The sequence below is a fragment of the Sebastes umbrosus genome, chromosome 23 (assembly GCF_015220745.1).
Source record: "Sebastes umbrosus isolate fSebUmb1 chromosome 23, fSebUmb1.pri, whole genome shotgun sequence".
NCBI classification, from domain to species: Eukaryota; Metazoa; Chordata; class Actinopteri; order Perciformes; family Sebastidae; genus Sebastes; species Sebastes umbrosus.
The window spans coordinates 2,215,497-2,228,748 of NC_051291.1; the positions used below are offsets into that span (position 1 = coordinate 2,215,497).

At 42.5% G+C, this 13,252-nt stretch overlaps 1 protein-coding gene across 1 annotated transcript; it reads right to left on the reverse strand.

The window, feature by feature from the left end:
- Positions 1-122: 122 nt before the first annotated feature.
- Positions 123-13,004, reverse strand: gys2 (glycogen synthase 2). Its single transcript, XM_037759821.1, has 16 exons — positions 12,672-13,004; positions 9,874-10,055; positions 8,770-8,961; positions 8,403-8,588; positions 6,116-6,260; positions 5,434-5,551; positions 5,232-5,352; positions 4,972-5,078; positions 4,247-4,306; positions 4,029-4,107; positions 3,179-3,292; positions 2,518-2,644; positions 2,215-2,310; positions 1,910-2,073; positions 1,379-1,459; positions 123-500 (listed from the first exon to the last, which is right to left on the reverse strand). The coding sequence occupies exons 1-16, from the start codon at positions 12,793-12,795 to the stop codon at positions 333-335; spliced, it is 2,064 nt and encodes a 687-aa protein (XP_037615749.1). The 5' UTR covers positions 12,796-13,004; the 3' UTR covers positions 123-332.
- Between the last annotated feature and the right edge of the window lie 248 nt (positions 13,005-13,252).

The following is a 13,252-nucleotide window of genomic DNA, read 5'->3' on the forward strand; positions in this document are numbered from 1 at the left end:
AAGTAAAGGTGGCTAACTTAGCTGAGGTCTGTTCAACAAGACTGTGACAGCTTGTACTTTTCTTGTGGTCAGGCAGCAGCATCCAAGAAACGTGAGAAATCATCAGGGAAAGAAAAAGGAAAATTTGTTTATTCAGTTCAGACACACTCACCATGTAAAACACACTGGTATCCGTTGTTTTGGAAAGAAAACAAACAGACATTGGACCAAATAAAGTTAAAGATGTATTTTAAGTGATTGCGTCTTTTTCTTTTTAATGATATCGCGATAATATCGTTATATTTTTTTTACCATGATGATCGTATTGAGAAAAGACTGAAATGGTGACATCCCTACATGGAACCCAGCACAAAGGGAGCCTTGATGTTCAGACGGTCCCTTTCGGCCTCCTCGTCTTCATCGTAATCGTCCTCCTCATCACTGTGGTGGGGGGTAGAGTGGAGGGAGGCATTGGGAGAGGGCGGCACCGAGTAGGGCCGCGGGTAACGGAAACCCTCCGTCTGTGGAGACAAATTACTCTAGATGAAAATGGGTTCTATGGGTACCCACGAGTCTCCCCTTTACAGACATGCACACTTTATGATAATCACATGCAGTGCAAGTGTGTTATATTTGAATATTTCTGCATCCTGGGGTCTCTCAACAGTCTTGGAATAGCATAAATTGTGAATCAGAGAAGGAAGAGAACAGGAGAAAGAGTGAGTCTTATATTATGTAACTCTACGGATCGGCATCAGCACACTCCACCATGACGTCTCGTCATTCATCCAAATGTTAGGCTGTCAATTAAAGCCCGACAAATGTGGGTGAAATCCAAAAGTATCCGCTGTGTGTTATCAGCCAGAGGGATTCTCATGTACACGCATGTTCAGTTAGAGAAAGACTTCTATAGCAGGTTCTCCGAGAGCTGCCATGAAACTCTTTTCAGTTTGCAGCACCACTGAAATATTGTGTTTAACAACCAAATGAAATGTAAGTTGGGAGTCACAAAAGAGAAGTAGAGGCTGGCTAAAGATGTGCAAAATCAAAACCAAAACCCCACAAAACACACAAACCCAGAGAGCCAACTGAAGGTGTCGACTCTCTGCAGACACACAACCAACTAAGCAGCCAACCTGCTGATATAGAGCCTCCCAGCCAGGCTGATTATCAGCAGCTGAGGAGATCACAGGTGACTCCAATGACTCCTGATGAGCAAGACTCAGAGAAAATCATTTATATGGCATTTCCACTAACTTCCCATGAACTACTGCACATAAAACAGTTGAATTGCTCACTTTTTTTGCAGATGTGAAATGCAAAAAAACATTTCCATTATTAAAATAATTAATTTAGATGACTCTGGATCTCCGTCATGTTCTTGTGCAGTATTCCTCACCTTCAGAGGGGCCATGGGGTCCATCTTGAACTTGTCTGGGAAAGCTCTGTTGAGTGCGAGATGGCGGGCGTGGATGTAGAACTGCAAATCACAAGCCAGCAGAGATGTACATCAACAACTGAGCAACATTTGACTGAACATCTTTCTAAGTTTCCCCCCTTTGTTTTGAGATTTATTAAAAGGTATTTTATGATTTTATTGTGAGCTACAACATGAAAAAAGAGATGGGTTAAGGACAGGAGGGAATACACTAAAGAAGACTTCCAGTAGAGGAACTCTACAGTGCTTGCTCTTTAATTTGTTTATCACTCAACTTACAGTAAGTTGGCTAAAGCTCAGGTTCAAATCTAATTTGCATCTCAGTTGTGGTTTACTGTAAATGGAAATCTCTGTACCGTAACTGTATTCATGCATGCAAACAGTTCACATCATGTGAATTGTGTGTGTGCAGAACATATTCTGCCTGACAGATGTTGTATTCTCTCTTCTATTAAACATCTATTTGGTGCCGGTGCAGCAGTAAACACAGACCCGTCCCAGGTATCTCCAGTCCAGCAGGTCGGACAGCCTCTCGGTTCGGTTCCGCTGGATGACGCGCTGGCGCAGAGACTGCTTGCAGAAACTGAACATGAACTGGGTCAGCTGGTTGCAGGACTCTTCGGGCGAACAGCAGCGCCGGTCCACGATGTAAACACCTGATGGAGATGGTGAGGGGAGGAAGACAGGGGAGTCATGTTACTCCTCAAAATGAAAGGGCTCTTGGAGCTTTGAGATAAAGCGGTAATAAGCACTGATTATAAGACAAGATGTGTGTGTGTGTGTGTGTGTGTCCACACCATAGGCAGCAGGGTCTGACACATGCTCCTCCATGAAGCAGCCGAACCCTGACAGGTTGGTGGTGACACTGGGAATGCCCATCACAGTACATTCACCTGCGAAAATACAACACAGCTCAGAGAAGGTACAGATTGTTGGTTATCAGTATCACGTGACAAAATACACCATCTAGAAGGCCCTCAGCTCTTTGGTTGCATGTTTACATATGTGACTTGACCACCTTGCATCTAATAGTGTGCTGTTTTTTGTACCTCTGTATTTAAGGAACATGAAGCATATGTGTGTGTAGATGCATATTTTACCAGGTGTGTATCCCCACGGTTCATAGTAGGAGGGGAACACTCCGAGGTTACAGCCACGGACAAAGTCCTCGTAGTCCATCGGCAGCAGAGGACTGGTGGAGGACAGGAACTCAGGGTGGAAGATAATCTGAGAGGAGGAGGAGGACAGACAGGGGGACATTGTCAGAGTAGAGACGGGAGGTTCTGGAGGTAAAAATATTCTTTAGTCACCACGGGGACTTTGGACTTGTTGCTGCAGTATGTGACCTAAACTTTGCTGTGGATATTCAGGATGTTACACTGTTCGTACCTACGAAAAGTAATGCACTATAATTCGTATATAACCTGTATATCATTTTGTATATAAGGATGACTTAGTTGTCACGTAACTTGTGTTATTTTAACCCAAACCACAATCTTTTCCTAAAACTAACCACGTAGTTTTGTTGCCTAAAACAGGTTCTGCACTGCAGGAGCTCGCTGGACATTCGTAGGAAAACACATGTCTCTTCACTTGTTCACATGAAGCCTTTCTAGTTCTGACCAAAAACATTGTCAAACATCGTCCTTCATCATCACCAGGCAACTCGTGACTAAGAGATCCCCACAAACTGACTCTGGAAGATGAAAAACAACGATGATGAACACATAAAGGAAGCGTGCAGGATAGACAGAGTTCTACCTTGACGCGGTCATTCCTGGAGTTGAAGAGGCCGATGCGTCTGACGTTGGAGAGGATCGGGTCCGTTGAATCATCCAGCATGTTGTGAGTGGTCACCGGAGGGAGACTGTGTCTCTGCATACAGTTTGTTTAAAAGAGGGGACAGGTTCAGTTTGGTCTCTGGATCGTGTGTTAGCGTGATGGAACACACATTTCCATACCTGACAAGACTGTCCAGATTAGATTTATATCACGAAATGATATGACTTTGTGTTATCAAATGCATGTCCATATTCCTGTAAATTTAGATTGTATGGACAGAGTAGTAGAGGTGAAATGATGCCTCCTATTTCCTTGGAGCCTGTGGCCAGATCTTCCACATTGCCCCTTTAGAGGGGGTCAGGGTCCTGATTGTTTATTTCCCTCAGGGATAATAATGCTAATCAATGCATCAATCAATAAAGCTTATGCTCATTGCACCAGGATTAAAGACAAACACCACTGGACAGGAAAGAAACGATTGTTGTAGTCGATCTGGTTTCACGTGTGTCTCTGTGGCATGTGGAGTGAGGAGTGAGGAGAAACGACCTAATGAGTGTTTGAGTCAGTGGTCCGCGACCAGTAACCTTTCAGAGTGTGATTCAGAGAGGTATTGATCAGTGCGGGCATATCAAAAACCTAACGATATCCGACTACTGACTCACATCATGACGCAAAACAAACCAGGCAACGCTTCATTGGATTTTGTTGCTTCCTTGAAAGGAACTGTTAATTCACAGGAAGGGATTTGTAAACAAATAGAATTTGCAAAGATGTGAAATTACATATACAGAGAGTAAAGGAGAAAAAGAAGAAGAAGAAGCTCCAGTACCTGGGTGGCGTAGATGGCTCTCTTCATGATGGTGAAGTCGTCTCGATCCAGGATGGAGTCCATGTCGGGGATCTGCCCTCTGGAGACGGAGCGGACAATAAAACACAAACACAGAACAACACGTAATCACCATTCATCACAGGGAACCAGTGTTGCTGTAACACGGTGTAAAATCAATAAAGCTGTGGGTTCACTTACAGTGGTGTCCATTTACTTACTTTAACAGAGCTTCATACAGTCTTTTACCGAACTTCTCCTTCACAGTGTGAGCTGTATCCCTGTGAAGTCAACGGAAACCTTCTTTACCATTTACCATTAACTTCACCGGCATTGCTAAACCAAATCAGATTTCATGTGCCAAGAAAACAGCCATTATTAACTTTCTATTAGCATGACATCAGTGAGAGGCCATCCTCTACATCAGGGTCCTATTTTTAGGTCAAGAGACGTTTGAAAGACTGGAAGGTTGCCAAACCAAAAGTAGTTTCCCTATCTGCCACTGCTATGGTTCAGGTTTAGTTTGGGGAAAGATCACGGACACGGTTAAACGAATGTTAACAGTCACACACTTTTTCAACCTCAACCTCCTCCTTAAGAGGTTTTGCTGCTTTTACAACGTCACACCACTTTTGCATTTGCATGAACACAAGAGGTTGATCAATACTGTTGTTTTTTAGGTGAGGACAGTCTCTCAGTCGCTGCTCCAGGGTCAGCGGGTCAGATTGTCTAACTGTATATGTGAAAGCAAAAGAGAGCTTTGCTGTCACTGAAGCTACCCGGTTCATAAATTCTGCTTGGCATCAGGAGGATGTCTGTGTTCAATGATCTGGGTTAGACTGTTGGTCAAATACTTTATATACATACTATATATATACTGTACTGTATATAGTATCATCTCTTCATGTTGGTATTGGACTGTTATATAAACCACATGAGGGCATACCAGAGCTGCTTGCGTACTGCCTGTCCCTTCAGTGACTCCACATTGAAGTTGTTGGTTTTAGCTGGCATGATGAAGAAAACTACCACCGTCACATCATTTTTGTGGACCTGCGGGGAAGGGAAATGGGATGAATTAGTATTTTGGACAGGAATGTATGCTGAAGAATATATACGTCCATTCTCTTGACAAGGTTATAATTCTTTTGAAGGTGTACTTTTTGTAACAAGTGCTACTGAAAGCAAAGGACTAAAGGACCTCACCCGCAGCAGGTAGTTGAGTCTGGACAGCGATTCAATGAAGATATCAGCTCCCTTGTTGGAAAACTCATAGCGCCCGGCGATGAAGAAGAAGAGGGTTTTCTCCAGGTCGAAGTCTAGATGACTGCCAAAAGGAGAAGAATTAAGAATCTGTACTGTACATGAGATGGATCAGAACGACATTACTGTAATAAACTCCACCCACCCGTAGAAGTGTCCTCGGACAAACTCCTGGATGCGGGCCTTGCTGGTGGAGTGCAGGTTCTGAAACTCGTGCATGGCCGAGAACTTCTTCACATTCAGCCCGTTCGGGGTTACCACATCTGTATCATCAACACGGTAATAGCTTCATTGTCAAGTTATTTATTGTCATGTACACAACAATTACAGAGAAGCAGTCGTTTGGCAATGAAAATCTCAGGCTCCCTCCAATAAGTAAGAGGTAATGGACAGCGAGCCGGTCATTGTTGTGAAAGAATCCCCGACAGGGGACTGACTTAAAGAATCTATTGATACCAACCATGTCAGACTAGCTTGTCGAGAAGGAGGCTAAATAACGCTCCAAACTTACGCTAAATTTTAGCGAGGACAAACTGGCATGGCCATTTCCAAACGGGGTATCATGACCTCTGACCTGCGCATGTTGCGAAAAAATAAAGTAATCAAGAATAAAAGCAAAGTTGAGGAGGAGCTTGAGACACGGCAGCCGTCTTCTCAATATTAATGGACAACTAGTTGATTGCTAAGTTTGTCCTGATGGTGTTGCTGGAATCCAGGTATCACTGGATTCATCCTCTGGGGACCATCAATAAACTTGTCTGGATCTGAACAAAGTGATATACCAACTGTGGAGTATCAAGGTGCAACAGTGAAAAGCTTCCCCCCACCTGGCTTCCTGTGCAGCATGTGGCTGGCTTCCACAGCAGTGATCTCGGAGACGGTGGTGAAGACGTGAGCACAGTGGACCGCCGCTCTCTCAATGCAGTAACGATGGTAGATCTGCCTGTCGCCCGCCTCCTTGTCAATATTGAACTACAACACACACACACACACACACACACGCACACACGGGGACAGGTCAATATGGTGTGAGGGGCAATTATTTACAAGGATTCTCATTTTTATCCTTGTAACCCCTGAAACGGACACCAGTAAAACGTCCACCTAAAAAGTGCCATACAAAAGTACAAAAACAAAAACTCACATTATTTCTATACTCGTCATAATTTTAATGTCTCTACTGAAATGGCCTGTGTTGAACAATATAAATATTATGAATATGCATACTATTATAACTATTCACTTACTTACTTATTAAACTATTTTGCCCGGCTGCTTCCTTGAGGAGCATAAAGTGAGCAATGGTTGTAGGTCTATTTAATTTTGTCCAGAGGCATTTTGGTCTACGCCTGTTGAAAATCTTTGTTGGAAATCTTTGGAAATCGAAAATGAACTGAGAGGTTCCACAAATTTGCATTTGCGATTTGGTCTGGCGACGTAAGAACAAAGCTAATCTAAGCTAAGCTATAAAACATTTTGTTTATCTAAACAACTACTCGTCATCTCACATGAAACACAAAAAGATGAAGATAACGTTTAAGTTTATTAAACCATTTTCATTTAAACTCATTTATTTATTTTGATTTCATCTACAGCTCTCTGATTCTATGTTCTGCTTTGTTTCCTCTCTCCTGGCTGCATCGTGTGTCACAGTCAACAGAACTGAAATATGCATATTGATACGATTCCATCGATAGAATAAATGTTAAGTTCCACTGGACTTCCTTTTGAGGCCGAGGGTTACAAACACCTTCTGTCTGTCAATTATCCGTTCAGCCAGTGAGTGGCCTTTAGGTCCGTGCTGACCTTTAGGATGTGAGCAGAGCAGAGCCAATTACAAACCGATCGCTCGGCTCCACACACACAACTCAGCATCACTAATGATGCTCTAAGTGGCTGTAAAAGGCTGCAACTTTTGGGCCTGAACCTTTTGAATGTAAAAAATGAATCTGATGGAACACAACTACGTTTGCATGCAAGTTCAGAAAGTGTTTGCAAGTGTGTCCCAAATAAAATGCATATTGCTATTGTTATGGTTTGTTGATTTTAAAAGGGAACTACGCCCATCTTCAAAATTCATACATGTTCTTAATCCTATTTTCTAAAGCCTCGGCCACACCAGGAGCGTCAGCAGCGCGTGGCGGTGGCGTTAACTGTTGTTTTTTATTTCGGCGTCTGTGTTAACAGGTTAGAGCAGCCACACTGCCCGCGTGAGACGCGCGTCTCATGGCTGCACGTCAGCTGCGTCTCTTCTACAGTTTCGAGGTCTCGCTTATTTTTGATGCGAGTGATCTAAAAGTGATCTATTCACAGTATACTAACATCACACCAGCAACATTACTACAGTTTCAATGTCTCTATCTGTAGAATATGTCACGGAGATGAAAAAAAGAAAGACTTATTTTTAAATTAACACTTCCTGCCTTCATTTAAAAATAAAAGCCCTCAAGCGTTTTTTTTCTGTGGACAGAATTCCTTCATTTGTTAACACAAGGCTTTTATTCTGAAATATGTGCCGGACAATGTTGTAGAACATGCAGTGACTTGGAGAGCTCCATGAATGAATATAGTACGGGGTTTTAATCGTGGATTATTACTATTATTTATAAATTATCACACGTTTCTTAACCTTTCTCTGTCTTAAATAAATATAAATGATATTCATAATGAAATGAAATGGCCATTATGAAAGACAAACTCTATGTAGAAAGAAAGGGCTGACAGCAGCAGCTGCAGCCGCCACGCGACGCAGCCGCCGCGCGCTCCTGACGTTCCCAATGTGGAAACGCTGTAAGTCCTTCCTAATCTATTAATTGTGTGTATCCTGTCAACTTAAACGCACACGAAAGCTTTAATGTATTTCAGAAATGATCCGGTACTTGTGTTGGAAATGGATCAATATTTGATGTGTGTCGGTTAGATTGTGGTAATTTAACAAAATAGGGATCCTACAGGAATATGCATCATGTAAGCACAATACCAACTGAAATATTAAAACAAGATTTGAATCAAAGTTGCCCAAAAGATGGCCTCTAAAACAGGAGTTGCATTGTCACCTACAATGTGCATGCGTCTATACTATATATTGCATGGCCAACACTCGTGATCTCTTACCTTGTCCAGGTTGTTGTAAAAGTCAGCACTCCCAGCACAGAGATATCGTCCCAGCAGGGTGGCGTGCGTAGTGAAGACAGTTGCTATGGGAATCTTGCGGGAGCGAGTGAGAATAACCCCCGGACCGGCCTGCCACTCGTGGAAATGACAGACGACGTTGGGCTTGTCCCCCAGCTGGTCTGTTAACTGGAAAGATGCATCTGAGTTGGAAATAGCAGTGTTTACCTAAGTTCATCTTGTAACTTACCAACTTAAAGCTGCACCAGGCAGTTTGACACTTTTGCAGCCACACGATGGCGGCAGGAAGTATAAACGTTTCAAATGTAGGAGGGAATTCACTGATAAGCAGTGCTGAACACCGGCTGACCTCTTTGAAGAACCAGGCGATCAGGGAGCCCAGGATGAGCGAGTCGTTGGCCTCTCGGTCATGGTAGGGCAGGCCTATCTTGCAGGTCTCCCACAGGTCCCCCTTCCAGCGGTCCAGGTTCCAGGCCGCGGAGCCGATGTCAAACAGGATCACAAAGGGGCTGCCCTCGATCAGCCAGCGGCCGAAATGAACCTGCAGAGGAAGCCCATTGAGAGAGGAACCATTTTAGAAATCAGTTTTCAAAATCGAATAGTGACTGATAGTGGTTAGAGCGTTATGAATTGCCGTTATGAATCTCACAGACGGCCTGATACGGCAGAAAAGGGAAGACTTTCAGAGGGTAATTAACGATTGCAGCGGATGAGAGAGAGGGAGGGATCTCTTGGTGCTTTGAAGCAGATAATTCCCAAACTGTTAAGAGCTATTGCTTCAATGGGCACATCATCTGAAAGAAGACAAAAACATCTATGTTTTGATGTATTAGTTGTGTATGAGGAGTGGAAGTTGTGGAACCTACAAGGTTTTTTTGCCAGAAAATTTTGAAAAAAAGGAAAAAATGCAGGGAGTGTCATCACTGTAAAGCAGCGCAATTACACACCCTTTATAAAAAAGCATACAACTTAAACTGTGATAATTCAAAAGCTGTCAAAGATATCAAAAAGCTGAATCATACCTTAATAGTTCAAAGTCTTGTAACCCGTTAAAAGTTTAAATGAAGTCTGTAGCTGAAAGTATGCGGGAGCAGTAGCGTTTCAAAGAGGAGCATGTTTAAGAGGATTTGAATTTTTGGATTTTGTTTCTCCATTTAGGTACATTTTAAAAAAATGTTTTTGAGAAAAGCTGAATATTTTAAAAAGTATAAATAGTTGAAACAAGAGATGTCATAGCACTAATGTCCTTAAAGAGCTGAATATTTTGATAGCTGAATGGTTTCTGTAGCTGAAAGTATGCAGGAGTAGTTAAAGTCCAAAAAACGTACGGAAGAAATGGAAGTTGAAGAAGAAACCTTAGAAGAACAATACTGGGAATGCTGACATTCCCACAATTATTCATTTGGCACAAGCTTTTTATTTAGCTTTTTATTATTAAGACAGCGCTCCCCACCTGGCAGCCGTTGTTGATGAGAGCGTCCATAGCCTTCCTGATGGCGGGGTTCGGTGGCTCGCAGCCCTCCACCTGGGTTTTAAAGTTGTGTTCGAAGTAGGGCCCCATCATGTAGTAGTTCTCCCCCCATTCATCCACTGTGATCTTGGCTTTGGTCTGGATCACCGTGTAGATTCCTCCGACTGCAGAGTCACATACAGCGAACGGAAAAGACAGTTCTTTAAATATTATCATTGACTAAGATGAAGGTCATGCAGTTTTACAATTGGGACCCTGTTCTACCTCAACATACTGATAAAGGTCAAAGGTCAGATGGGCTGACAAAATGAGCTTTCTTGCTTGGTTGCAACCCCTCATTTTTTCTTTTTTTACAGCATTTCAAGTGACAGGCACACAAGTTAATTTAATAGTTATTTATTGAATGCTTTAGTAAGCTTTCATATTACAGCTGTGGATTCACTGTCATCGTGTTGACTGGTTAACTGTTGTAGTTGTGTTACTGTTCTGTTATAAGCTGTCATATCTGATGAATTTGAATGCAAATGTTTCTGTATTTCCAAAAAGCCCTGGTTATTCTGCAAAAAAAAGAAAAGGAAATGTGCCATACAACCACATCTGGATATTAAGAGACAGCGTCCCGAGACAAAAGATAATTTCAGAGCTTTATGCACTTTTTCTATAGTTCGTCAAACAGAGACATTATTTTTTTCCTATTTTATAATAAATGTTTTTCTCAGTCTCTGACGTGGCAACAAAAAGACAAATATTGATTAGAACGACCATCAACAATCAGTGAGCCCATAATGACGTCTGAACTGCATCAGCGAGCGTTATGTAAGAAGTGAGAGCGGAAAAAACAGCAGAATGGCCAATAACCTCTGAACTGTTTGACAACATGACCATGTACAGTACTAACTGCAGGGAAGTAGAGGAACTCATAGATTTATATTCACAACTGTGTAAATTAAATATGTATATATACATATACATGTATATTTATGCTGTATACACCGATCAGCCATAACATTAAGACCACTGACAAGTGAAATTCTCATCATGCATAAACATAGTACATCCTGTTTACATTCAGCTTATCCATTTGAAATACTGCCTTCCACAAATGTATATTTACATTAATTATTTTATATTTATGCATGCTAAAGGGGCTCTATGTAAGAATCAGAAATGTCTTGTTAACAGCAACACCTGTGTCCGTTAAGTCAACTAAAGTCAGCGTCCTGTTGCTCACGCTTGTGCTCGCTCTACATAGACATGAAGGAGCATCGCTCAAAACAGTGAGGCGACACACGTCAGCTAAAAGCACAATATCACTCTATATTTCAGCTGCTTGGCAGTAATGTTAGCTGACCAGACGAAGGTCTCTCCATGAATCAATGCTGATCCTAGTGTTGGCTTTTCCTGCCTCAGCCTCCCGACCGCGGCCGGAGGGAACGGGGGAGACGCCGGAGTTTTGGTCGGAGACGATAACGTTTCTCTCTGCGGAGCCCCGTCACTTCACAAGACACGGGAAACCTCTGTTGGTCTGGAGGAGCTGCAGCAGTTATTTCTGCACAAATGTCCACTGAACATTCACTAGATATTCTCAGAGCTAAACTAACTCTTCTGCAGTGTGGAGTGTGCGCGCATGCACGTGAGGTGGAGAGAGAGAGAGAGAGAAGGAGCACGGTGTGTGAGTGAAGGCAGGCGGAGGAGCAGAGGAGCAGAGTACAGCAGAGACTCCGGTCCTGGAGACCAAAGCTACGGTCTCCTCCGCGTCCTCCGACCGCGGCCAACACTGTTTAACAGACGGGCTTCACTAGATACAACCAAGAGGTTTTGGTGCTTCACTGTAGTTTGTGTTGGAGTCTGAGTCTGAACAGCGTAGCCACACGCGAGCGCGCATGGGACAACGACCCGGATTGATTTATACGTGTAAGAAGTTACAAACAGTCCCTTTAATATTTAAGCCCTATATTTTAACATGCACTATTTTATGTCTTTGATCCTCATTTTGCTTTTACTTGTGTGATTTTCCTTTTTTAATGAACATTGTTGAAGGGTTCCTAGACCCAAGTTTTTCTTTACCAACGCCTGCTCGCTGTAATTGTTGTGCATATGATAAATAAATTAACTTGAAACCGCTTGTCCAGCAATGTATTCATCCAGTTTGTTCACTATCAAATGTTTTCATGTTTTCATGCCTTTGATTTCATTATGGACACATTTTAGCATCGTCATTCTAAACCAGCCAAAGTGATAGCTTTTCATTTTTCACCACTTATCTGCAGGTTAATGTTTAACTCTTCAGAGGTAATAGACTCTGTCTCCATGCTCGCTGGATTTAAATATTTGCTCTTCTTCAAGGTGGTAAAGAGGCACAGCTTTACACAAAATAATACCAACATTGCCAGACTTTTAAAGTGTTTAAATTTATAAGCAATAGTGGATGTATTTCATTTATTACTTTTTAATGAAATGCTCTTTATGGAATTATTATACAGTTGTTATTATGCAATCAGAGAAATCTTCAGAGAAATCATGTAGAGTTTCCTGCCAAAGGCAATTTATTTTTTCACTTCATGATGGCTGTATGACTATATTCTTGAAATGAACACACCACATGTGTTTTAAGTATCGTAATATTTTTATAATTATTATAACGTACTGTATAATTTTACAATACTTTGGAAGACGTCCTTCTGTAGTTGAACTTACTGTATGTTTACTGCATAAATGCATCAATTCAAAACATCTTATTTCTTTCGGACATTTAAGGATCGTTACGCTTGTGATCTGACCTTTGTTGGTGACCTCCCAGGCCACCTCGAAGAGCAGCAGGTCCTCCACAGGCAGCTCGTCTTCCTCCCAGGCCGGCAGCACCCCGCTCAGGGACGTCATGGAGAGGGAACGTGACAGCGGCATCTTAAAAAACGTCTGGAGTTCAGACAGAACTGTGGCAGTGTGTAAAAAACAAATCCTTCAAACAGGCCTGCTGGTGGAGGTCCTGGGCTCGGCTGGGACAGTCCTCCAGGACAAGATAAAAGGGACTGAAGTTCCACTCACACTAAAACACACACACGTCGGGGTGAAAGGTTTGGTGCAGTCGTTGCTGAGCTGAACTAAATGTGATTGTGAAATGTAGATGAATGAACGCAGGTCTGCCGACTAGGACAGGAGGGGGGTGGGGACTCCCAATTGTGACAACTCAGTTTCTGTCCTGCATGTTGACCTAATGAAGGCAATGGAGCACTTGAGTTTTTATTTCTCACCTGTATAATGGGACACATACAAGCAGACAGGTCAGAGATACTGTTAAGATGGTCGGAACAGCTCGCTCCAACCACAGCGTGACAGTTTCTTTCTGCTGTTTTTACATTGT

Bases quoted from the DNA above. Each gene is read 5' to 3' on its own strand.
- gys2 (XM_037759821.1), bottom strand. From the start codon at position 12,795: ATGCCGCTGTCACGTTCCCTCTCCATGACGTCCCTGAGCGGGGTGCTG. The intron at 8,962-9,873 runs GTGGGGAGCGCT...CTTCCTCTGCAG, and splicing joins TCATCAACAACGGCTGCCAG to GTTCATTTCGGCCGCTGGCT. The intron at 5,552-6,115 runs GTGGGGGGAAGC...TTGATGATACAG, and splicing joins CATGCTGCACAGGAAGCCAG to ATGTGGTAACCCCGAACGGG.